At 41.6% G+C, this 27,938-nt stretch overlaps 2 protein-coding genes across 3 annotated transcripts in view; one reads left to right on the top strand and one right to left on the bottom strand.

Annotated features, from left to right (window-relative positions):
- The window catches only part of LOC119939682 (basic proline-rich protein-like), a 35,633-nt gene extending 35,029 nt beyond the window's left edge, over positions 1 to 604 (bottom strand). Inside the window, exon 1 of the mRNA XM_038759854.1 lies at positions 512 to 604. Coding sequence (XP_038615782.1) covers positions 512 to 604 — 93 coding nt within the window. The remainder of the gene's footprint in view (positions 1 to 511) is intronic.
- The window catches only part of DGKB (diacylglycerol kinase beta), a 690,045-nt gene that overhangs the window by 35,177 nt on the left and 626,930 nt on the right, over positions 1 to 27,938 (top strand). The window lies entirely within an intron of this gene.

Genomic DNA, 27,938 nt, shown 5'->3' with positions numbered 1-27,938 from the left:
TTTAGGAAATTGCACATTAAGAAATTATGGATGGCACTTTTCTGGAGACCACACTTAATCTCTCCTATACATCTTAATTGATAAGCAGTCCCCAAGAGGCAGGCTTCAAGGATGTTCTCTGGTTTTATCATTTGCATGTTTGCCTATTTATTCCCTATATGACTTAAAGTCGGATCTCTTCGGGAATGGAATGGACTAGTGTGGATAGAGCCGGGGTCTGCGAGACAGATAGGACCTAGGTTCTAATCACGGCTCTGACACTTGTCTGCTGTGTGACCTTGGGAAAGTCACTTCACTTCTCTGGGCCTCAATTACTTCATCTGTGAAATGGGGATTAAGACTGTGAGCCTTGTGTGGGGCAGGGACTGTTTCCAACCTGATTAGCTTGTATTCATCCCAGAGTTTCATTCTGTGCCTGAGACAGCATAAACTCTTAGCAAATACAACAATTATTGTTATTATTCTGAGACTTTGTGTTTCAGACTGAAGGACCAATTCTTTTCAAACTAACCATGTTAATGAATCCAGGGACGTAGCCAAACTCCATATTTTTGGTTTTGTGTTCATTGCTAGATTCAGACATCCAAGCAGAGTCTTGGGACATAAGAACGGTAATAATAATGATAATGGTAATTGTTAAGCACTCACTGTATACCATGCTCCACACCAACCACTGAGACAGGTGCAAGATAATCAGATTGAACAGAGTTCCAGTCGCAGTCTAAGTAGGAGGAAGAATAAGTATTGAATCCCCATTATAGAGATGGGGAAAATGGGGCAAAGAGAAGTTAAGCGACTTGCCCAAGGTCACATAGCAGGTAAGGAGCAGAGTCAGGATTACAGCCCAAGTCCTCTTGACTCACAAGGCCGTGCTGTTTCCCCAAGGTCAAGTTATTTTGCATTGGTTTTCTCCTCACAGATTAGGAATAAGAGAGCATCAACAATTTTCTAGGTGACTTATTCCATGTGAAAAACACAAATAGAGGATGATGTAGAACTTCCTGATCATTTTGATTAATTCCTAGCACAATACCTACAGATGATTTTTTTTCCAATTGGAGGATGTAAAAAGTGAGCACCAAAGAGAGATTGGAAGAATTTCTCAGTTGCACAAGGATCCCTTTAGACTACAAGCTCCTTATGATGATGATGGCATTTATGTTTGGTTTTGTTCTCTGTCTCCCCCTTCTAGACTGTGAGCCCACTGTTGGGTAGGGACTGTCTCTATATGTTGCCAACTTGGACTTCCCAAGCACTTCGTACAGTGCTCTGTCAGGTACTTTACAGGTCATAAATATCAAATCACATAAAACTGGAAATGTTAGTCCTGGGGAGGAAGCTCATTGAATGGGCTTCTACAACAGGATCCACAGTGAATTATAAATTAAAGATTAATGATGTTATAAGGGAAGATATGTTTCATCATTTATTCACAGGAAATGCAGATGGTACGTTGAAGGGGAAATTTATATTCAGAACTTTTTTCCTAGGGGCAGCATGCTGGAAATAAAGAGTAGTTATGACTGCTAGCACATCTATCAAGTTCTCCCTTTTGACCAGGGCACATGATGCAAAGAAGAAACTCCTGCCTTCCCCAAGCCAAAGTGCTTAGACTACCTGTCTTTAAAAGCTCGTTATGGGAAGGGAGCGTGTCTGCTAATTCTGCTGTGTTGTACTCTCCCAAGTACTTAGGAAAGTGCTCTTCACAGAGTAACAGAGAAGCAGCGTGGCTCAGTGGAAAGAGCCCGGGCTTTGGAAACAGAGGTCATGGGTTCGAATCCCAGCTCCGCCAATTGTCAGCTGGGTGACTTTGGGCAAGTCACTTCACTTCTCTGGGCCTCAGTTCCCTCATCTGTCAAATGGGGATGAAGACTGTGAGCCCCCCGTGGGACAACCTGATCACCTTGTAACCTCCCTAGCGTTTAGAACAGTGCTTTGCACATAGTAAGTGCTTAATAAATGCCATTATTATTATTATTATTATAGTAAGCACTCCATAAATACAACTTCTCTGGGACTCAGTTACCTCATCTGTGAAATGGGGATTGAGACTGTGAGCCCCACATGGGACAGGGACTGTGTCCAACCTGATCTGCTCCTCTCCACCCCAGCGCTTAGTACAATGCCTGGCAAACAGTTAATCAGCGTGTCTTAGTGGAAAGAGCATGGGCTTGGGAGTCTGAGGTCGTGGGTTCTAATCTGGCTTCACTGCTGGTCAGCTGTGTTACTTTGGGCAAGCCACCTCACTTCTCTGTGCCTCAGTTACCTCATCTGTAAAATGGGAATGAAGACTGTGAACCCCACGTGGGACAACCTTATAACCTTGTATCTACTCCAGCGCTGAGAACAGTGCTTGGCGCATGGGAGCCAGAGGTCATGGGTTCTAATCCCAGCTCTGCCATGTATCAGCTGTGTGACTTTGGGCAAGTCACTTAACTTCTCTGAGCCTCAGTTACCTCATTTGTAAAATGACTTTGAGCCCCACATGGGACAACCTGATCACCTTGTATGCCTCCCCAGTGCTTAGAACAGTGCTTTGCTCATAGTAAGTTGCTTAACAAATGCCATCATTAATTAGTAAGCCTTTACCAAATACCATCATTATTATTATTAACAAATACCATAATTATTATTTGAATAGAGCTCATGAGTGATATAAAACCCAGACTCCATTCACTCCTAGTGAACTTGATGAGCAGATTTTAAAGTCCTTAGGGCAACAGCACTCCCTAATGAATAGAGCACAGTCCTGGGAGTTGGAAGAACATTATTTCTTATCCTGGCTCTGCCATTTGTCTCCTGTGTGACTTTGGGCAAGTCACTCAACTTCTCTGGGCTTCAGTTACCACATCTATAAATTGGAGATTCAGACTGTGAGCCCTACGTGGGATAGTGACTGTGTCCAACTTGATTTGCTTGTATCCATCCCAGTACTTAGTATAGCGCTTGGCACATAGCAAGTGCTTAAAATAGTATTTTTATCATCATTATAAGCTCCTTGAGGGCAAGATCATGTCTAACTCTTTTGTGCTCTCCTGATTGCTTAGTACAGTACTCTGTACAAGTGCTTAGTATAGTGCTCTGCACACAGTAAGTGCTCAATAAATATGATTGAATGAATGAACGTACACTGTATTCTTCATTGTGTACAATGCACTGTACTAAACATTTGAAGGACAATATAGTTAAGTTCTTACCCTCAAGGAACTTGCAATCTGCTGTGTGCAGAGGACTGTAAAAAATGTTAGGGAGAATACAGTAGAGTGAATAGACAATCCCTGACCTCAGAGAAGCTTGTCAACACTAGGAGAAAATACTAATGGGAATCTATCATTAGCATTTACTGAGTGCTTCCTGTCTGCAGAACACTACTCTTAGTGCTTGGATGAATACAATAGAGTTCAGTCGACATGATCCCTGTCCTCGAAGAGCTTACAGTCTAGCAGAAATCCATTCATTGTTATATTTATTGAGCGCTTACGGCATGCAAAGCACTGTACTAAGTGCAGAAGTGACATCAGTTGGCCCTGGGGATTTTGTCACTCAGTGTGGTGTGGCAAAGGGGCTACATCGGTGGGCCATGAAAGATAATCAGGCTGGACACAGTTTCTGTCCCACGTGGGATTCACAGTCTAAGGGAGAGCGAGAACAGGTGTTTGAGCCCCATTTTACAGATGGGGAAACTAAGGCACTGAGAAGCTAAGGGATTTGCCCAAGGTTGCCCAGCAGATGAATGGCTGAGCTGGGATTAGACCCCAAGTGCCCTGATTCCCAGACCTGAGTTCTTTCCACTAGCCCATGCTGCTTCTCAGTGCTCTGCAAATAGTAAGCACACAAAAACTACCAATAGTGATGATGCTTCTCAGACCTTAAATAATCCAGTGCTGAATCAGTGCTGGGCAGGAGCCAGCCCAATTGGAAATCAAACTCTGTTCTACCTTCAGAAATATAGCTTTAATCTGCTCTTTCCTCTCCATTCTCACACTTAGTATGCTGATCCAAACACTCTTGACAGGTGTTCTGGTCCATACATGGCTGCTTATTAATTCTTCAGCATCTTCCCCTGAAACATTGATCTTTCAGAACATGACATTCTTTGTAGCTACATAAATCTATTCATTGAGAAGCACATTCCAGGAAAAAAAAATAGGTTAAATTGGGCAACTGATATCACTGAGTGCTTGCAGTTTAATTTCTTTGTCACTTTATCCAGATGCCTCCTAACTAGACCAAAATATAGATGTATTATTCAGATTAACATATTTTGCTTATCTATCCAATGTGTTTGCATTATAAAACAGCAGAAGTGGCACGGCCTAGTGGAAAGATCACAGGGTTGGGAGTCAGAAGGACCTAGATTCTAATCCCGGCTCCGCCACTTGTCTGCTTGTCAGCTGTGTGACCTTGGGCAAATCACTTAACTTCTCTGTGCCTCAGTTAACCTCATGTTAAAATGGGGACTAAGACTGTGAGCCCCATGTGGGACAGGGACTGTGTTCAAACCGATTTGCCTGTATGCACCCTAGAGCTTCGTACAGTGCCTGGAACGAAGCAAGCATTTAGCAAATACATTAAAAATTTTAGGATTATGAAACAACCTGCTTATCTTTTTGCCTAATCTTACTGAGATCATACTACTACTACTAATAATAATGGCATTTGTTAAGTGCTTACTATGTGCGAAGCGCTGTTCTAAGCATTGGGGTGATTCAAGGTGATCAGGTTGTCCCACGTGGGGCTCACAGTCTTCATCCCCATTTTACAGATGAGGTAACTGAGGTTCAGAGAAATTAAGTGACTTACCCAAGGTCACACAGCAGACATATGCAGAGCCAGGATTAGAACCCATAACCTATGACTCCTAAACCCGGGCTCTTTCTATTAGCAGGAAACAGTGTAGTCTAATGGACAGAGCAAAGGCCCGGGAGCCAGCTAACTTAGGTTCTCATTCTGGCTCCACCACCTGTCATCGGGGTGACCTTGGGCAAGTCATTTAACTTCCCTGTGCCTCAGGTTTCTCAACTGTAAATTGGGGATTAAGTACCTATTCTCCCTCCAATTCACTGTGAACCCCAAGTGAGACATGGACTGGGTCCCACCTGATTAACTTGTATCTACTCCAGCTGGGGAACAGTGTTTGACACATAGTAAGCTCTTAAATACTATAGAAAAAGAATAAGTTGGAAAGACCAATTTTAAGAACCACTTGACTTTCCAAGTAGAGATATCAGTCGTGAGCTAGTTATATCAGAAAGGATTGGAAAAAGCAAGACTGTATTAACCTGATGACATATCGACTTGTGTGACCATCTAATTCAGGCAGAGTGAAATTAATCTGAAATGTTATGAGGAATATTTCACATATTAATTCCCCTGCTTTCCTACCCTCTGTTTTCATTACACTGAACCACCGAGATGGGTCAGATTGAGTCAGGGCTTGAATGGTAGATCTCAAACCACAAATTGGTGTAATGAAATCGAAGGGCATGTCAAGTGACACTTTGAGTGACACATTTTCTCTGTGAGTCAGATTTGTCTTATGGGTCAGAGCTGCTCTGTAAGACTCACACAACTAAAGTTTCAGATCAGATCGCTAAGTGCTAAGTACTAATTTTCAACATTCAATGGCATTTATTGAAAGTTTACTGTATGCAGAGCACTGAGCTAAATTCTTGATACAGTAAGTAGTCACAGAGAAGCAGTCAATGGTATTTACTGAGTGCTTACTATGGGCAGAGCACTTTACCAAGCGAGTCTTGTCTGATGTTGTCGAGTCATTTCTGACCCATAGTGACTCCATGGAAACATCTCTCCCTGAACACCCCATCTCCATCTGAAATTGTTCTGGTAATATATTCTTAGGGTTTTCTCCGTAAAAATACACAAGTGGTTTACCGCTGACTTCTTCCACGCAGTAAACTTGAGTCTCCACCCGTTGACTCTCCTATGCTGTTGCTGCCCAGCACGAGGGAGTTTTAACTTTTGACTTGTAGCAGATTATCTCCCACTCTCTATCCACTGGCTAAGCTAGAAATGGAATGGGTATGTCTCTACTTGCTTCTCCCTCCCATAGCTGACACTGGAAACTCTCCAGGTGCAATCCTGAGAGGGGACTAAGCAATTGGAAAACTACACATACAACAGAGTTGGCAGACTTGTTCCCTGCACACAACGAGCTTACATTCTTTGAGGGTGCTCCAATCGAGGACCTTATAATCTGGTGGGGGAGACAGACATTAAAATAAATTACAAGTAATATAAGTATATGCACATTCATTCATACGTATCAAATTAAGATTATTTATTGAGTGCCTATTATGTGCAGAGCTCTGGACTAAGTACTTGGGTAGTTCAATCAAAGAAGACATACCGCTTACCCACAGGGATCTCAGAATTTTGCAGGAAAGCCAGACGTGAAGTAATTTACAAATAGGAAGAACTACTAATCTTCTTTCCTCAGATTCCGTTATCAAATTGAATTGCCCTTCTGACCTCCTCAGCATCTTCTGGGGATTCAGACCGGGGTGAGTAAAGCCATTTCTGAGCCACTCAAAGAAAGACAACGGTTTCTAGATTCTCTCCCGGTGCCCAAATCACTCACCGATTGTAAATTAGATGCTGAGCGAATGCCAGTTACAGATTCAGGTCACTGGGAAAAGAATCAGTTCATTATTACTGATTTCAAAGGAAGGATTGAACCTAGTTTCCAAAGAAATAACGGAAAACTTTTTTTAAGTCAGTGCTGAAGGAGGTTAAAAACTAAACTCATCTAGGCTAACAAAGTCACCCCATAGACTTGTGTGGCAGAATTAAGTTCGACACACAGCATCAACCTAAGAATCGAATCTGTAAACTCCTTAAGGGCAGGGAAAGTATCTACTTGTTCTTCTACAAGAACAGTGTGGCCTAGTGGGGAAAACACAAGCTTAAGAGTCAGGAGAACCTGGGTTCTAATCCAGTGGGCTCTTTGACCTTGGGCAAATGACTTAATTTCCCTACGCCTCAGTTGCATCATCTGTAAAACAGGGAACTGTAAAACTGTTAGCCCCACATGGATCAGGGACTGTGTTCAACGTAAATAGTTTGTATCTACCCCAGAGCTTAGTATAGTCCCTCGCACAAAGTAAACTCCTAACATCATTAAAAAAGTTATATTCTACCCTCCCAAGGACTTAGAACCGTGCTTTGTACATAGCAAACACTCAAAAAATGCCATTGGCTGATTGAATCCGATTAGGGTAAACGGGTGCTGCCTGTCAGGGATGGTATAAAAATATTATTTTCTTCACCCAGAGACTTCACCCCTTAACCTCTCTGGGTTTCCCACAGTGTATGCTGTTGGTCATGTTGCCAACTTGTACTTCCCAAGCACTTAGTACAGTGCTCTGCACACAGTAAGCACTCAATAAATATGAATGGATGAATGAATGTTTAAGATAAAGGAGTGTGGATGGCTCACTGCAACCCAACACTACTCCTGGAAAATGAAATCCATCAATCAATAGTATTTATCGAGCACTTACTGTGTGAAGAACATTGTATTAAGTAGTTGGGAGACTACAACATATCAGAGTTGGCAGACACATTCCCTGCCCAAAAGGAGCTTATAGTCTAGAGGGGGAGACGAGACCTTCCCTCGTGATGGAAAAAAAAGTCAACCACTGAAATCAGTCACTTGATTGTTGGGGAGACATCAACTCATTTAAGAATAATAATATTAATAATTATGGTACTTGTTAAGTGCTTAGCATGTACCAACCACTGTTCTAAGCACTGGGGGTAGATACAAGTTAATTGCACTCTTATCCCCATTTTACAGATGAGATGGCTGAGGCAGAGAGAACTGAAGTGACTTGCCCAAGTTCATACAGCAGACAAGTGGCAGAGCCAGGGTTAGAACCGAGGTCCTTCTGATTCCCAGGCCGATGCTATCCACCAAGCTATGCTACTTCTATATCTTCTACCCCCATCATTCAGTACAGTGCTTGGCACATAGTAAGTGACGAGCAATTATTGTTATTATTATTATTATCCCCTACAGGTGGGAGGGACTAGAAAAATTACCTTAAATTGTTCATCCTCATTCAAAATACACTTCAAAGCACTGTGACTGATAATACTTTAGTTTGTGGTTTTAAATCGAATATAAAACTCTTGACTAGAACATTCGTATGAGTTTCCAGTCCTGTTTTCCCTCCTTCCTGTCCTCCTAGGAATGCTAATGACAATCCAGATTGTCTGGCAAGGTTTGAGCAGTGAATCCTCAAAGTCTCCAACCCTGCAGGCAACAACCATCAATCAAACAGTCTTCCTGCCAGTCACAAGCCATGAACAAGCACACCTCAAATTCGATACCCCTTCTAAATCAAACGAAAATACAATGGAAAGACCTAATTACATATAGCCCATTTTGCAGAGCTGAAAAAGAGGTTGCCCCAGCAGAAACTTCCAATTTTACCTCCATTAAAAGCTTTTGGCTTTGGCTTTTTGTTTTTCAAAGAAGAGTTGCTTTTTCAGACAAATATGGCTCTATTCCTTTGAGGTTCCGAAACAGACATTGTGAAGCAAAGAGGCAGAGCGTGAATCTGATTTCCAGGGAGTAATCAAGATGTAAAGATGAGCAAAAACCTTTAAATGAGGAGGGGCTAGCAACTGAAGCTTCTGGGAAGAACTGATGCCCGTGAGTGAGGAGACCTAAGTTCTAGTCCCAGCTCTGTCACTAGAATACTGTGTTACACTGGCAGGATCCTTAAAATCTCTGTGGTTTAGTTTCCCCATCTGTTAAACAGAGATTCAAAACCTGTCTTCCTTCCCTATGTGATTGGAAGAATCAGCTTGTTGGACTGACACTGATCCATCATTGAGTGTCAGGCTCAAGTGTTCACTTAGAAATGATATTCTTCAAACTGTCCTGCTATTGTTCATGATGTTGATTATCAAATAAGTAAACAAGAAGCCAAGTTAATTTCAAGCTACATTAAAGACAGTGAGGAAAAAAAAATCACATCATGAAAATCATAGATTTTCCACTCTTTTTTGCTGGTCATAATAGAAACAAAATTTTGAATATATGCTACTTTTTCTAGCAAATATGTTTAAAATTATCCACCTCCCCCCCAAAATAAATATGAATTTTGATATGTTTAGGAAGATATTTAAAGATTGAGCTTGACACATTTAAATTGCTTCCTTTAATTTTATCTTACTCAAACTGCTAAACTTAAAAAAATGATCTGAATGTTCTTTAAAATATTCCTGGGAAAGAGTACTTGCTCTTATTTCTCTGGAAAGTAAAATAACAAAGGCAGTTTAGCAGTCTGGAAAATATATTCAAATGAAACTTCCTTAGAATTATGTGTAGTTAGGGTATATAGTTAGAGTATACACTTGAGGCTGTCTATGGGAAATAGGCTAGAATCACCAAAGAGTTAATAAGGTAGATAAATGCTCTTTAATATAAATTTTAATGTGATAAAAATGTACTTACTTTATAGGTATCATTTAAAATGAAATCTAATCGAATGAAAGCACCTTAAAGGGGCTTTCCAAAAGTAAGCTAATTCTAATCGTTTTAAGAAACATAGGTGGGTTTATGCCTCCAGTGAATTCTTCTAATTCATCAGAGGTATTTCTAGAAATTATTTTATTACTCAGGAGGATAGGCTATTTCTTCTAGATACTGAAAACATGAATTTCTCGGGATTCAATCTTCTAAAGCATTAAATGTGGATGGCTCAGCACACTGGCAAGGAACAATGGAGCGTTTCACTGCTGTGAGGCAGATGAGATTGGAACTGGGTCAGGAACAAATGGGAGTTTTTGTAATAAATTCTGTCCATTTGGCTTCCAAATGATCTGCCACCAAACACAGCTGGCGCATCTAAGTATCGCTTTGGCAGGCTTAACACTGACCTCAGTTTGAAAAGGCTTAGAAACAGAATGATGATGTCTGTTTCAGACCTGAGGAGAAACAAAAACAATGGAGCCAGGTGTCGAGAGAAAGATCTGATGGCAAAGTAGTGCCACTTCAGCCTCCTTCTACTCAGTTACTGATTGTCCAGAGGTTGACGAGCGAATCAATGTTGTATTTTGAGCAATGTCCACTAATTCATTCCTCGCTCAAATTCCTCCCTCCCGTCTCAGCTCCCCAGCTTCTTTCCCAACCATCTGACCTCCTTCCTGCTTTCTCTCCCCTCTCCCGCTCAGTGGATCCCCATCAGGAGTGGGGAATTGGTGCGATTTGACAGTGTGTCGATTTCTGGAAACATTGGTATTTGAATTTTCCATTCTTGAACTTCGGGTATTTATTTTTCTATGAGTTTTGGAAACCTGAGTGAGGCCAAGAAGGTGATCAGGTATCATTTGTTCTGAACTTGATTTTGCCAATTTTTTGCCTTTGTTGAGATTGGCAGTATAAGGAATTAAATGTGTCTTCCTGAAAGTAATCTGGGCTTGTGGCAGGGGGGCAGGGGGGAGAGAGAGAGAAAGAATGACTATATATTAAACTATGTTGTTAATATGTATTAAGTACTCTCTGTTTGCCAAACATTGTGTTAAGTGCTGTGGTACACACTATGTAATCAGATCAGACATGGTCCTTAATAATAAGACTAATGATAGCATTTAATAAGTGCTTAGTATGTGCAGAGCACTGTTCTAAGCGCTGGGGAGGTTACAAGGTGATCAGGTTGTCCCACGGGGTCTCACAGTCTTAATCCTCATTTTACAGATGAGGTAACTGAGGCACAGAGAAGTTAAGTGATTTGCCCAAAGTCACACAGCTGACAATTGGCAAAGCCAGGATTTGAACCCATGACCTCTGAATCCCAAGCCTGTGCTCTTTTCACTGAGCCACACTGCTTCTCATTGAGCCACGCTGCTCCTTGTCCCATATGGAGCTAGCAGGCTAGGGAGGCTGGGAAAATGGGTATTGAATCCCCGCTTTACAGAAGATGAAACTGAGGCACCAAATTTAAGTGACTTGGCCAAGGTCGCACAGCAGGCATGTGGCAGAGCCAGGATAAGAACTAAGGTCATCTGACTTCTGGTCCCATACTATTTCCCAAGTCCCTGGCAGGGGGTGTGTAAAGTTAATTTATAGGCAATTTTTCCTTGAGTAGTCTTCATAAACTTTCACCCAGTAGTCATGCCAGATAGATGAACTAATTAGAAAAATTTAATTCACTAAAAACAGTCCAGGCCCTCCATATGCCCTATGCTCAGTCTCACAAGTCAAATCACATAGGTCCTAGGCCAGTTGTGTGACCTTGGACAAGTCTTTGGCTCCTTTGGGTCTCTATTTTCCAATCTGTAAAATCAGTGTTATACGAGTGCCTCCTTGCTTGACAGTATGGTAGTAAGGATGGATTGGGACAAATTAAATGGGATTCTCTCCTTGGAATCCAGAAGTGCTCAGGCAAGCTGTGGTCGCAAAGAAGGAAATTATAGCCCGCAGAGTTTTACCTCACCGATCGTCCTGCCTGAACTCAGTCAATCAATCAATCAATCAATCGTATTTATTGAGCGCTTACTATATGCAGAGCACTGTACTAAGCGCTTGGGAAGTACAAATTGGCAACACATAGAGACAGTCCTTACCCAACAGTGGGCCTGCTCTAATAATAATAATAATAATGATTGCATTTATTAAGCACTTACTAAGTCCAAAGTACTGTTCTAAGCACTGAGGAGGTTAAAAGGTAATCAGGTTGTCCCACGAGGGGCTCACAGTCTTAATCCCCATTTTACAGATGAGGGAACTGAGGCCCAGAGAAGTTAAGTGACTTGCCCAAAGTCACACAGCTGACAATTGGCAGAGACGGGATTTGAACCCATGACCTCTGACTCCAAAGCCCGTGCTCTTTCCACTGAGCCATGCTGCTTCTCTCTAGTATTAGTAGACGACAACCCAGCCTGCGCACTTCGCTCCTCTAAACGTTAACCTTCCCACTGTACTTCTCGTTTATCTCACTGCTTGCCCACGTCCTGCCTCTGGCCTGGAATGCCCTCCCTCCTCAAATCTGACCGACAGTTACTCTCCCCACTTCTTCAAAGCCTTATTGAAGGCCCATCTCCTCCAAGATGTCTTCCTTGACTAAGCCCTCCTTTCCTTTTCTTCCTCTCCCTTCTGCATTGCCTTGATTCGCCAGAACTGAATTCTCTTAATTGTCCTGGAGCAGCAGTTCCAATATAAAAATTGTTTTGTGGCCAAGGTTATTTTGGGTGATGGGGGTGGGTGGGGAGGTGGGCCTGTTTAGGGGAGGTACTGAGCTCTCTGGCTCTATTCCCAGTTCTGTGGGGTTTCAGTCAATAAATTGATGGCATTTATTGAGCACTTACCACGTGTGGAGCACTGTACCAAGGACTTCATTCATTCAATCATTCATTCAATCATATTTATTGAGCACTTATTGTGTGTGGAGCACTGTACTAAGTGCTTAAGAGACTTGGGAGAGTATGATACAATTTAGTAGAAATGATCCTTGCCCTCGGGAAGAATCACAGCATAATGGATAGAGCAAGACTAGGGAGTCAGGAGGTGATGGGTTCTAATCCCAGCTCTGCCATTTGTCTGCTGTGTGGCCCCAGGCAAGTCACTTCACTTCTCTGTGCCTCAGTAACCTCATCTGTAAAATGGGGATTAAGATTGGGAGCACAATGTAGGACGGACACTATGTTCAACCTGATTTGTTTGTATTCCCTCCCCAGTACTTAGTACAGTGCCTGGCACATAGGAAGTGCTTAACAATTACCATAATGATAATAATAATTATTATTATTAAGGAACTTTCTGAGGAGAAGGCAGACATTAAAATACATATGGAAGGGGAAATGGAAGAGTATAAGGATATGTACATAAGTTTGGGGGCTGAGATTGGGCTGGATATCAAGAGCTTAAAGCATACAGGGCCAAATGCATAAGCTACCCAGAAGGGGGATCAATTGGGATAAATGAGATTTTAGTCTGGGAAGGTCTCTTGGAAAAGATGAAATTTTAGGAGGGTTTTGAAAGTGGGGAAAGAAGTGGACTATTGGATATAATAATAATAACAACAGTGGTATTTTTTAAGCCCTCACTAGTCATTAATTCATTCATTCAGTCGTATTTATTGAGTGCTTACTGTGCAAAGACTACGGTACTAAGTGCTTGGGAAGTACAAATCGGCAACATATAGAGATGGTCCCTACCCAACAATGGGCTATGTGCCAGGTGGTGTACTAAGCACTGGAATGGATACAAGCAAATCAGGTTGGACACAGTCCCTGCCCCAACGTGGGGCTCACCCTTTCAGTCACCATTTTAGAGATGAGGAAAATGAGGCACAGAGAAGTGAAGTGACTCACCTAAGGTCACTTTCATTCGTTGTCGTATTTATTGAGTGCTTACTGTGTGCAGAGCACTGTACTAAGTGCTTGGGAAGTACAAGTTGGCAACATATAGAGATGGTACCTACTCAACAGTGGGCTCACAGTCTAGAAGGGGGAGACAGAGAACAAAACAAAACATATTAACAAAATAAAATAAATAGAATAGAGTAATAAATACATACAGACATATATACATATATACAGGTCACTTAGTAGACAAGGGGCTGAGCTGGGTTTAAAACCCATGACCTTCTGATTCCCAGGCCCCAGCTCTATTCAGTACACCTTGCTGCTTCTCCAGGATGAAGGATAGGAAGGGGAAGGAGTTCCAGTTCCAAGGAAGGATATGGGCAAGGGGGTCAGGGGGGAGATAAGATTTTAAGGTGAAGAGAAGGCTGGCGATAGAGGAGCGAAGTGTGTGGATTGGATTGTAGAAGGAGATCAGTGAGGGAAGGAAGAAGACGGCCACTAGGAAGCACAGTTCAAGGGTCTCACACTTTGGCCTTGCTCCCAGCCTCTGCTGGTTCTTGGTTCTAGAGGCCCTGGCCCCTCTCTGGGTCATAAATGAAGAGTTTCCATTACTCTGCCAGTCTCAACTGTGGGAGGGAGAGTCAAGCAGAGGCATATCAAATTCTGTTCCCAGCTTGGGCAGTGGCTAGCGAGTGGAAGGCAGTCTGCTACAAGTCAAAACTCACCTGCGCTGGGCAGCAGCAGCATGGAAGAGTGTCGAGGGTGAAGACTTAAGTTGACTGAGCAAAAGGAGGCAATGGTCAACCAATTCTGGATTTTAATCAACAAAAGTCTATGGATCCACTACCAGAACGATTGCAGATGGAACTCTCTACTGAGAGCTCACCTCCTCCAGGAGGTCTTCCAAGACTGAGCTCCCTTCTTCCTCTCCCCCTCCTCCCCCTCCCCATCCCCTCTGCCCTTCCTCCTTCCCCTCCCCACAGCACCTGTATATATGTTTGTACAGATTTATTACTCTATTTTACTTGTACATATTTACTATTCTATTTATTTTATTTTGTTAATATGTTTTGTTTTGTTGTCTGTCTCCCCCTTCTAGACTGTGAGCCTGCAGCTGGGTAGGGACTGTCTCTATATGTTGCCAACTTGTACTTCCGAAGCACTTAGTACAGTGCTCTGCACACAGTAAGCGTTCAATAAATAGGATTGAATGAATGAATGAGATGGAGAGGGGGCATACTGGGGGAGATGTGAACATGGCTTCGTTATGGGTCGGAGATGACAGCAAAAAAACAAGAGGCCCTGGGCTGCATGCCCTTGAAACAACTAGATTATAATCACACTGAGGCCTGAGATCGTGACTTCAAAATGTGTCCTAGCTGATTAACTTGTATCATACTGATTGTGAATTCTGGTGTGACATGGACTGTGTTCTTTCTGATCATCCAGTATCTACCCCGTCACACAGAACAGAGTAAACATTTAATGTGTACCCTAATTCTCAAGAATACCGTGGTATAGTCGACCATTACGAGTACATCTGAAAAAAGTCTACTAGCTTATATAATAGATGCTCCCGAATATAGTTATCTTTCATTTTCAAAGATGGTGCTTTTGATGGCAAACCATATCATTCATTCATTCATCCAGTAGTATTTATTGAGCACTTACTGTGTGCAGAGCACTGTACTAAGTGCTTTGAAAGTACAATTCAGCAACACATAGAGACAATCCCTACCCAACAACGGGCTCACAGTTTAGAAGGGGGGAGACAGACAACAAAACAAAACAAGTAAATAGGAATCAATAGCATCTCTCTAAATACATAGAATTATAGAAATGCACACATCATTAATAAAATAAATAGAATAATACATATGTACATATACGCACAAGTGCTGTGGAGTGGGGAGGGGGGTAGAGCAGAGGGAGGGAATCGGGGCGATGGGGAGGGGAGGAGGAGCAGAGAAAAAGAGGGGCCCATTTCTACTCATATATTGATGGCACTCCATTCCCCATAGTGTGTATAAATAGTTCTTTCCTGTACTGAATATTTGTGAACCTCATACTCTAGGAGAGTAGCTTCTCTCCTGCTTTGGTGAGATATTTAAAACTGTAAAATATACTTTTTGTTTGGTACTTGTTAGCACTTACTAGGTGTCAATCACTGTACTAAGCGTTGTGATAGGTACAAGTCAATTAGGTCGGACAGTCCCTATCCTGCATGGGGCTCACAGTCTTAAATGGGAGGGAGAATGGTTATTGAATCCCCATTTTACGGTCGAGGAAACTGAAGCAAAGAGAAGTTAAGTGACTTGCCCAAGGTCACGCAGCTAGCAGCTTATAGTGCTGGGATTGGAACCCAGGTCCTTTAACTCCGGGCCCATGCTCTTTCCACCTCATCATGCTGCTTCCCTTTTTATTTTTATTTTCATAATTTACCAACCAGAATCAAAATGCCAGGATTAATAGCTGCCAAGCTCAGAGCAGTTCCAATTTCAAAGGTGCCAGGACTCTGAACGATCCATTTCAGAAGTGCCCCAGGATTATGCTCTGGAAGCTCTGGAACTAAGCAATGCAGTTGTATTTTGTTAAGATTGAGGTCTACCATGTGTTTCATTCTTGGGACGGAGGGAAAGGAAGAGAGAGAGAGAAATTATTTCAAAATTGGAAGATAAATCACCTTGTCACACTTTCATGATTTCAATTTAAACTAGAGATTTTCCAAACAGTAAGCCAGGATTATGAACTCTGGGAAGCAAGTCACTGAATGCTCAGCTTAAATAAATCATGAATTTTCATTATCTATTCAGCATTTATTGCGTATTTTTCCTCTCTCCTTCATTAGATCATAAGCTGCTTGAGTACAGGATCATTTCTACTAACTCTATTGCATTGTACTCTTCCAAGTGCTTAGCACATAGTAAGTGCTTAATAAATAAAAGCCATAATTATTATTAGTACAGTGGTCTGTTCACAGTAAGTGCTCGGTATATACCATTAATTGACTAGTTGATTAAAGAGCAGGACAACACATCACTCTCCATTCTCTCTTAGTAGGGATCAGTGATAGATTGCGTATGAAATACTGTAAACTCACTGTGGGCAAAGAACACATCTGCCAACTCTGTTGTATTGTACTCCCCAGAGCGCTTTGTACAGTGTTCTGCACACAGTAAATGTTCACTTATACCATTGATTTATACGAGAGAAAAGTGTAGTGAGGAATCGGGTCTGCACCATTTTGGCAAAACACTTGATATGGGAGTATATTTCTAACTCAGTGAAGACTAGAACATAGTGTTCAGTAATTCAATGTTCCCTAGCCCACCTGTTAGAATGAGATTAAAAACAGGAAAATATTAGTAAGGTGTATATATATATATATATATATATATATATATATAACATTCCAAGTAAAAACAGTATAAGAAGCCATTTGAATATTTCCAGTACCCTTATAAATAATAGAACCCACTTAAAGTTTCACAAATGTGAACACATCTTTTGTTTTCATAAAGATTCATTTTGAACCTAGAAATGAAATGCTGAAGTTCTAATGCAGGAACATAGATCTTACATTTCCGCAGTGGCTGAGGAAAAATGAAAATACAAATAGTCCTCAAACTGTGAGAAACTTGGATAGGGAACACTAGATTCCTTCATGTAATATGTCACATATTCATAACGTCCTTGGATCTGTTCCATATCAATTATTAACACATACACTTGAGCTAAGGATTGTGGTTCTTTAGTTATTAAAAAATTTAAATGGCTATTTCATCAACCTAATACACTCAAGGGAGTGATGTACCCTTATTCATTCTGCCTTATTCTAGATGTTTTAAAATATTCTGAGATACCTAAAAAGGCCACTGAGTTAGTTTTTTTTCCCAACAATGTGTATTTCTGGGTGAACTTTGCATATATGTGACAATAGGCATACTTTTGTGGGCTCTCATTTCATTGTCCTGGGTAGAAATGGGAGGAGTCAGGCATGATTTGAGAAGGGCCTGAAGTAAAGCGCCTCATGTAGGCAAGTCCAATAAAAAAAAATGTTCATCTGAAGAGCTTTCAGGACATTAATATATTCTATAGAGAAGCAGTGTTGCTCAGTGGAAAAATACTGGGCTTTGGAGTCAGAGGTCAGGGATTCAAATTCCGGCTCTGCCATTTGTCAGCTGTGTGACTTTGGGCAAGTCACTTAACTTCCCTGTGCCTCAGTTCCCGCATCTGTAAAATGGGGACTAAGACTGTGAGCCCCATGTGGGACAACCTGATCACCTTGTATCCCCCCAGCGCTTAGAACAGTGCTTTGCACATAGTAAGCGCTTAACAAATGCCATTATTATTATTATTATTATTATTATTATTCTGAGGCCCTTGTGCAGAGGTAGATTTTATACTCCTTGCAAGTGGGACTGTGGTTCTTACTCTGAGAAGCAGGGGGCCCAGTGGAAAGAGCAAAGGCATCCATTTGCCTGCCCCATGACATTGGACACGTCACTTCTCTGGGCCTCAGTTTCCTCATTTGTAAAATGGGGAAAAGAGCTCCTCAGGTGAGCCAGAAATTGTGTCTTCTCTGCTTCTACTGAATCTATCCTAACAAATTCTGTGATTCTTATTCGTTCTTGCAACCCATCAGAAGTCCATTGGGTGTGTCGGTCACACAGTGGATGTGAGATGAAGAGGATGTGAGGAGCAGTTAAAAGCCATGGGGATAATATATCCCAGTGATACTTTCTATTTAGTGGAGTTCTCTTTCAACATCCCCCATTGCCTTTTGTCTAACAGAACCTAATTTCTGAAAACACACCTTCCACATGCTACTTTTCACACAACACATCCTAGTGGTATATTCTGATAGATATATATCTGTCTGGCACATGAGTGATGGAGATGGCCCACACATATTTTTTTTGCTCTTCTCCTTTGGTTTTTTCCTTTTCTTCTCTGCCTCCCAGCCCTCCCCCACACTTCCCATTAGACCTTCCCAAATCAATCTCCCTCAAACTTCCTCACCCAATCAATCAATCATCAAATCAATCTCACCCAATCACAGGTTAAAAGGAAATCAAAAGGTTCTAATGCCTCATTCACCTTCTCCTCCATATTATTCCCCTCTAGACTGTGAGGCTATCGTAAGGAGGGAATGTGTCTTCCATCTCTTTTATATTCTCCCACTGCATAGCAAAATGGTCTGCACACAGTCAATGATCAGTGAATATGATGGATTGAGTCCAGAGTTTTTTAATATGTTCAAATTAGGGCAGTAGAAAAGAAGAGGGCCGACAGATTTCAGGAACAAATGTAAATCACATCTCTTGAGGGATATGTAACCTGGGTACTATTTCTACTTTAAGCAGATCTCTGAAGTGGTATTGGTCTCACAGAGAATAATAATAACAATGGTATTTGTTAAGCGCTTACTATGTGCAAAGCACTGTTCTAAGTGCTGGGGTAGATACAAGATGAGCAGGTTGTCCCACGGGGGGCTCACAGTCTTAATCCCCATTTTACAGAAGAGGTCACTGAGGCATAGAGAAGTTAAGTGACTTGCCCAAAGTCACACAGCTGACAATTGGCAGTTGGGATTTGAACCCATGACCTCTGACTCCAAATGATGGGATTTGTTAAGCGCTTACTATGTGCAAAGCACTGTTCTAAGCACTGGGGAGGTTACAAGGTGATCAGGTTGTCCCACGGGGGGCTCACAGTTTTAATCCCCATTTTACAGATGAGGTCACTGAGGCACAGAGAAGGTAAGTGACTTGCCCAAAGTCACACAGCTGACAATTGGCAGCGTAGGGATTTGAATCCATGACCACTGACTCCAAAGCCCGTGCTCTTTCCACTGAGCCACGCTATTCCATTTCCATTTGTAGGGACTGTCTCTATATGCTGCCAACTTGTACTTCCCAAGCTCTTAGTACAGTGCTCTGCACACAGTAAGTGCTCAATAAATACAACTAATTGATTGATTTCTCAAGAGTGTTCTCTTGCAGGTCATTTTCTTGTTGCACGTGACTTTAATTTAAAACAAAAGCTTCTTGGGTAACTTTGTACTTATCATTTTCTTAGAAGCTGTGTATCCTTTTTTTTCCAAATACAATAATCACTTTGGTGCAGGAAGCACCCTGCGGATTGACTGTTGAAAGAGCATCAATACCTCCCAGCTATTCATTAATCCACAGGAATTGCCTTAGACCTTGATCATTATTGCTTAATTAATAGAAAAGAAAGAGTGTAATTGGTACTAGTGTGGTTTTGAAGTCACTGGAAATTCTAAAGAGGATGTGTAGGAGCTGGAATTAATAGGCATTTTCTAAATGAAAACTGTAAACGAGATGGATGGAAATGACTTGGCAAATTAAAATCATCATTTTTCACAGCATTTATTGAGCACCAGTATGTGCATAGAGTTGTAGGGTCAAAATCAATCATATTTACTGAACACTTACTCTTTTCAGAGCACCATATTAAGCCCTTGGAAGAGTACAATATAAAAATTTAACCCGACTCATTTCCTGCCCACGAATTTGCAATCCAGAGTGGGCAGGGAAATTGGGGTGCTCTACAGAGGAATTTTTTTTTTTTTGGTATATGTTAAGCACTTGCTTTGTCCCAGGCACTGTTCTGGAAAAATCACATAACCTCTCAAATCCTCAATTTCCTCACCTGCAAAATGGGCATGAAATAAATTGTGAGCTCCGTGTGAGACAGAGATTGAATTTAATCTCATACCCTTCCATCTCCTCCAACTCTCAGGAGATAGTAAGTGCCTAATGAATGCCCTGATCATAATAATGATAAGAATGATAATTATATCAACCTAACAGCCACTTCTAACACTTAGGTAGTAATGATAATTATGGTATTTGTTAAATATTTACTATATGCCAAGCACTATACTAAACCCTGGGGTAGATACAAGATAATCAGGTTGGACAAAGTTCCTATCTCACATCTCTTATCAGAGACTAAACAGGAGGGAGATAAAATGTTTCACCCATAGTTTATAAATGAGGAAACTGACTTGCCCAAGGTAATACTGCAGACAAGGTGCGTTGTGAAGATTATAACTCAGGTCTTCTGACTCCAATTCCTGTTCTCTTTTTCACTAGGCTCTGTTAAACAATTGAGAGGGTAGCTTTCTGGTATAAACCCACAGTGAGACTTTCTGTTCGTAGGCAGAGACAATATACGAGCTGACCATAGAGAGCAGAGTTAGAGGGTTATAAGTTGAAGGCTCTGAGAGTGAGAACTGCAGGGTAAAAATAATCTCGGGTGACTAAACTATAAATCCTAGAATGCTGTGGGAACATAGCATCAGTTCTAGTAACCGGGGCAGACAAAGTTCAAAAAGGTAAGCGGAACGGGAATGGGAGAGGGGCATTGAAAAGTAGAAAGATGAGTTTATTTAGGATCATCCCAATCCCACAACCAATTTCTTGTTGTGGTGGTAGTTTTAGTAGTAGCAGCAACAGAAACAACTATAAAAATTCAGGATTTTTCCCTGCAAAATTGGGAGATGGAAGTGATACAAATTTTTTCATTTTAGGTGCAGGGATTTTAGTGGGGAAGAAGGGTTAGAGGGGGTAGACTTCAAATGGTTAACAGTCAGAAAGCCACTCATCTGGATCTTTTCACCTCTTATTGGAGACCCCCAGGTCTCTTCAGAGAGACCTGGGATAATTGAAGCTGGGAATTAATTCACTGATAATAAGTAATAATAATAATATTTATTAAGTGTTTACTATGTGCCAAGCACTTTAATAAGCACTGAGGTGATACAAGATAATGAGGTCCCACATGGGGCTCACAGGCTAAATTAGAGGGAACAGAGGCACTGAAATCCTATTTTACAGATGAGTGAACTGAGGCAAAGAGAATAATAATAATAATAATAATGGAATTTATTAAACACTTACTATGTGCAAAGCATTGTTCTAAGCACTGGGGAGGTTACAAGGTGATCAGGTTGTCCCACTTGGGGCTCACAGTCTTAATCTCCCTTTACAGATGAGGTAACTGAGGCAAAGAGAAATGAAGTGACTTGCCCACAGTAACACAGCTGACAACTGGCAGAGCTGGGATTTGAACCCATGACCTCTGACTCCAAAGCCCGGGCTCTTTCCACCGAGCCACGCTGCTTCTCTTATTGTTTGTGCTTTCTTGTTGTGGTGGTAAGTTTAGTAGAAGCAGCAACAGGAACACCTCTAAAGAAAAGTAAAGTGACTTGCCCAAGGTCACACCACAGGCTGGCGCTGGGATTAGAACTCTGGTCCTCAGACTTCCAGGCTCATGGTCTTTCCACTAGGCCAGGTTGCTTCCCAACATCAATCAATCAATCATATTTATTGAGCGCTTACTGTGTGCAGAGCACTGTACTAAGCGCTTGGTAAGTACAAGTTGGGACAACATCACAGCCCCTAGGCCTAGTCTCAATTCCCATTTTACAAATGAGGTAACAGGCACAGAGAAGTGAATAAACTTTCCCAAAGTCACACAGCAGATACACGGTGGAGCCGGGATTAGAAACCAGGCCCAGTGGGCAACGTGGCTTAGTGGATAAGAGAACGGGCCCGGCTCCACCCCTTGTCTGCTGTGTGACTTTGGGCAAGTTTATTCACTTCTCTGTGCTTGTTACCTCATCTGTGAAATGGGGATTGCGCCTGTGAGCCCCACATGGGACAGGAATTGTGTCCAACCCAATTTGCTTGTCTCCACTCCAGCACTTTGTACAGTTCCTGTGTACAAATACCATAATTATAGCTTACCTGTGGAGAGATAAGGAGAGCTGTGTAGAGGCACCACTATTAAAACAATAGTGGAAATAATAGGTCCAGTTCTTTCTTAGGAAATGCAAGTTTATATTGCTCTCATTCCCTCCTTCTGGATTGTTTCCGCAGCCCTGAGGCAAAATGGTACATGCTTGGCTGAAGCTGAGACAACAGCCCCCAAATCTCAGGCAAGTTTGGAAATTGTCCACTCAGTTCAGCCAAGGCTAATTATTTCATTTAACAATGCAAATCAATCTTAATTAAAAATTTCTCAAAGTAATTAAAATCAACTTACTGGAAAATTACCTAGGACAATCATTTGCCTTAAAGATAAATAAGATTACCGTGCAAATCAGGTCAGTTTTATTTTTGAATACCCAAAATATGAGTGATTTATTACTTATTTACCCCAGAGTTCAGTCGCTGTTGCTTTGGATGCCTAACAATCATTTAGTCCAAGCTTTGCTGAGCAAAGATTTCCTTATATTTTCAGATTTATGAATGCTAATTTTCCTTTCCTGAGGTCCTCAAAATGATTCATTTGGTTCTGGCCTATTCCTACAACAGAACACAGGGACTATGTCCAACCTAATTCACTGGTATTTACCTCAGTGCTTAGAATAGTGTTTGACACATAGTAAGAGCTTAACAAGTACCCCAGGGCACACACACAAAAAAGTGGAACATATAGTCATCAGGATTTCTAACTGTTAACTCCCTGAGGGCAAGGATCTTGTCTAAGGACTTTGTCAAATTGTACTTTCTCGAGCACTTAGGATAGCGCTCAGCACAGAGTAAGTGCTTAATAAATACCATTTGATTAGATCTTTTGGGTATGAATGGATTTGAATTTACACACAAGCCTCTCTCACCCCTCACTTCACCTTGGACACGATATTGTCCTGACTAAAGTCACCAGAGCAAGGGGAGATGGCCAGAGAGATCTTTGAGCAAAGTCAGCAACCTTTGAAAGTTGGTTTCACTGCAGGCCAAATCCATGCGTTCATTCATTCATTCATTCAGTCATATTTATTGAGCGCTTACTGTGTGCAGAGCACTATACTAAGTGCTTGGGAAGTTCTGACCCAGCTCAGCGGGTGTTGCCTAAATGTCCCGGGCAGCCTCAAATCAAGCATTTAACCAGAAACATAACCGCTTCAGGCATGTAGTTTATTGATGACTAATGTGCAGTGAGTTTTGTCACTTGGTGGTAATAACTGTGCCATTCACAAAGTTCCCCCTAAGTGGCTAGCCGGTGCTAAACACTAGGGTAACTATAATGCAATCAGATCAGACGTAGTCCCTGTCCCATATGAGGTTCACATTCTAAAGGGGAGGGAGGTATTTAATTCCCATTTTGCAGATGAAGAAGCTGAGGTTCAGAGAAGCTAAATCAATCAATCAATCGTATTTATTCATCATCAATCGTATTTATTGAGCGCTTACTATGTGCAGAGCACTGTACTAAGCGCTTGGGAAGTACAAATTGGCAACATATAGAGACAGTCCCTACCCAACAGTGGGCTCACAGTGTAAAAGGGGGAGACAGAGAACAAAACCAAACATACTAACAAAATAAAATAAATAGAATGGATATGTACAAATAAAATAAATAGAGTAAAATATATGTACAAACATATATACATATATACAGGTGCTGTGGGGAAGGGAAGGAGGTAAGATGGGGGGATGGAGAGGGGGACGAGGGGGAGAGGAAGGAAGGGGCTCAGTCTGGGAAGGCCTCCTGGAGGAGGTGAGCTCTCAGCAGGGCCTTGAAGGGAGGAAGAGAGCTAGCTTGGCGGAGGGGCAGAGGGAATGGGGGCATTCCAGGCCCGGGGGAGGACGTGGGCCGGGGGTTGATGGCGGGACAGGCGAGAGCGAGGTACTGTGAAGAGATCAGCGGTGGAGGAGCGGAGGGTGCGGACTGGGCTGTAGAAGGAGAGAAGGGAGGTGAGGTAGGAGGGGGCGAGGTGATGAAGAGCCTTGAAGCCCAGGGTGAGGAGTTTCTGCCTGATATTTGCCTGATTTATTGAGCACTTACTGTGTGCAGAGCACTGTACTTAGCACTTGGGAAGTACAAGTTGGCAACATATAGAGACAGTCCCTACCCAACAGTGGGCTCACAGTCAAAAAGGGGGAGACAGAGAACAAAACCAAACATACTAACAAAATAAAATAAATAGAATGATCTCTATTTTAGAATGATCTAAAATAAATGATCTCTCTGAGGTGACACAGCAGACCGATGGCAGAGTGGGGATCAGAACCTGGCTGGTTTTCCTATCTTCCAGTCCTGAACTCTTTCCAGTAGGGCACACTACTTCACTACCTCCATTAGGTCTTGCATGTGCTCTGGCCTGGGAATCAGAACACAGATTTGGCCTAGTTTTCTGGGGAAAGGGAAAGCCATCTTGGGTGATGATTGTAATTTCCAATTAATCAGTCAATTGTATTTACTGAGCACTTCTGTATACAGAGCACTGTAGTGCTTGGGAGAGTACTTTACTTTGGAACCAAAAGACGTGTTTCCTGATTTCCAGGGGTTTCCACTGTTTTAGTTTTCTCCCTACTGCCAGGCATATCCAGGACAAGAGGGCAACATTTAGATAATAATAATAATAACAATAATAACAACAACAACAATAATAATAATAATGGTATTTGTTAAGCGCTTACTATGTGCCAAGCACTGTTCTAAGCGCTGGGGTAGATACAAGGCGATCAGGTTGTCCCACGTGGGGCTCACAGTCTTAATGCCCATTTGATAGATGAGGTAACATAATGAGGAACATTAGCATATTTCTTTGTCATTATTACTATTGTTGTTATTTACACTTCTACCCCTGTAAGTACTTTTAGTTGAGTCTGTGAAATAAAAGTGTTATGTGAAAGAATAATGAATAATAAAGAATAATGCTAAATGATAATAACGTTTTGACATTTGACAGATGAGGTAACTGAGGCAGAGAGAAGTGAAGTGACTGGCCCAAAGTCACACAGCTGACAAGCGGCGATGTCGGAATTAGAACCCACAACCTCTGACTTCCAAGCCAGGGCTCTTTTCGCTCAGCCATGCTCCTGGGCTCAAGGAGGTCATGGTCATGGCTTAGTGGATGGAACACTTGCCCGGGTGTCCGAAGAACCTGGTTTCTAATCCAGCCCTGCTACTTGTCTAACACATGAATTAATCTTTGGAACTACTTTGGCTGGAATTCCTCTGGAGTTTTTCTTCTCATTTCCTCGCTCATTTGACCTCTTTGCCTACCCAGCTGTCTTATCATGAATAATTTTTTTTAAAAAAAGAAAAAAACCTGGATTTTCTTCGACTTCCTGTCCTCTCCAAAAGCGTTAGATTGTGCTGGCAGAATTGCAGGAGAACATGGTCTGAATGGTTGGAAAGTCTCAGAAGGGCATGGACTGAATCGCTTCTCAGACATTTTCATTCTGCAATCATCAGTCCTCAGACCTCAAAAATAATTCAAAATGTAGCATGTTGCCATGACTTTATAAATTCTCCTCATTTGAATGCAAATTAGGTTACCGTCGGTTGGAGAAAATCCAGTCCTGAACTTGTGATAAAACTAAAAATTTGTGTTTCTGGTCAATCTGAGTTTTAAACAATGCTATAAATAATCTTTTAGAAGTTGTTTATGCTGAGAAGTCATTTCCAAAAGGGCACAAATCCTTTTCTCTATCCCCTTATCCTGCCTCCTACTAACAGTAAATGATATTAGTGTCTCCCTTCCCTGCTAGAGTGTAAGCTCTTTGAAGGAAGGGGTCGTGTTTAGTCAGATTACTGAACTCTCCCAAGTGTCTACCACAGTGTGCACCACACAGTGGGTGCTCAATGAATATTATTGATTGCTTAACATGGGTTTCCTATACAACATACATTGGTATGGAAAACCTAATGTTTTAAAAGATAAAATGTGATTTTCTCAGGTGGATTAAAGAATCCATTTCAAAATTTGCCAAGCTAATAAAAATTTAAGTGAACATTAGCATATTTCTTTGTCATTATTACTATTGTTGCTATTTACACTTCTACCCCTGTAAGTACTTTTAGTTGATTCTGTGAAATTAAAGTCTTATGTGAAAGAATAATGAATAACAAAGAATAACGCTTAATGAAAACTAGGATCCCATAGGAAATAAAAAGGTAAGGAATATTGATGTGTTCCTAAGATCCGAAAGAAGACCAAAACAGTGTGCACTTCTCATACTTCTCATATTCTCATATATTGAGAAATATGATTTAAAAATATAATCAGTTGGTCAAATACCACCATGAATATGTATCCATAATGGAATGATTTGAGTTGGACTTTTGATGTACACATATAAATACAGATCAGTCTGAATTTGACACTTGAAGTTACAAGTGCACTTGCAACACTGCTTACTCCCTGCCTTGTTTCAGCATTACGATATATCAGTTTTTACTTTGCAACACTATCCTCCTTTATGGTGGGAGCTCCAGGATAGTCGCTTAGCTTCTCTGTGTCTCACTTACCTCATCTGTAAAATGGGGATTAAGATTGTGAACCCTATCTGGGCAGGGTCTGTGTCCAATCTGATTACCTGTCTGCTTGTTTTGTTTTGTTGTCTATCTCCCCCTTCTAGACTGTGAGCCCATTGTTGGGTAGGGACCGTCTGTATCTGTTGCCGAACTGTACTTTCCAAGCGCTTAGTACAGTGCTCTGCACACAGTAAGTGCTCAATAAATATGATTGAATGAATGAATGAACAGTTTATATCTACCCCAGTGCTTAGTACAGTGCCTAGAACATATCAAGTGCTTGATAAATACCCTAGAAAAGAACCTCTTTGACAATATAACTGCATCAACGCAGCTGTATTATTTGATAGCTTTTGGGTACCCGATTCTGGGTAATTTTGGTTAAAACAGACTTTGCGGCCTAGGCTAAGGAACCAATCACCGTGGAGAGCATTTTTTTTAGAAGTAAATTAGTTCTGACTTGTAAGTATTTCACTTACAGTTCTCAGGACTCAGTTAGGTCATACATCTGAAGACTGCCTGGTATTTCACTTTCCATGGAATCAATTGTTCAGATTTATTGAGCACTTACTATGGGTAAAGCTCTGCACTAAATGCTTGGGAGTGTCTGCTATAATAGTCAAGCACTTAGTACAGTGCTCTGCACACAGTAAGCACTCAATAAATACGATCGATTGAATGAATGAGTTGGTAGCACACCCTGCCCACAAGGAGTTTACACACTCTAGGGCAAGACTGACTACAAATGAATGAATTACAGAGAGGTACCTAAGTGCTGTGAGGCTGAAGATGGGGTGAATAAAGGGTAAAAATCTAAGGGCAAGGATGATACAGAAGGGAAAGGGAGTAGAGAAAATGAGGGCTTAGTGTGGGCCATTTGGAGGAGATAATAATAATAATAATGACAGCATTTATTAAGTGCTTAACTATGTGCAAAGCACTGTTCTAAGCGCTGGGGAGGTTACAAGGTAACGAGGTTGTCCCACAGTGGGCTCACAGTCCTCATCCCCATTTTGCAGATGAGGTAATTGAGGCCCAGAGAAGTGAAGTGACTTGCCCAAAGTCATACAGCTGACAATTGACAGAGCTGGGATTTGAACCCATGACCTCTGACTTCAAATCCCGGGCTTTTTCCACTGAGACACGCTGATTTTGAAAGTGGGGATTGTGATGGTCTGTTGGATATGAAGCAGGAGGGATTAATCCCTGCTCCACCACTTGTCAGCTGTGTGACTTTGGGCAAGTCACTTCACTCCTCTGAGCCTCTGTTACCTCATCTGTAAAATGTGGATTAAGAC

Source organism: Tachyglossus aculeatus, chromosome 2, assembly GCF_015852505.1.
Source record: "Tachyglossus aculeatus isolate mTacAcu1 chromosome 2, mTacAcu1.pri, whole genome shotgun sequence".
In the NCBI taxonomy this organism is placed as follows: Eukaryota; Metazoa; Chordata; class Mammalia; order Monotremata; family Tachyglossidae; genus Tachyglossus; species Tachyglossus aculeatus.
Note: the sequence above shows the minus strand (reverse complement) of the source record. Positions and strands in the feature narration are given on the sequence as shown.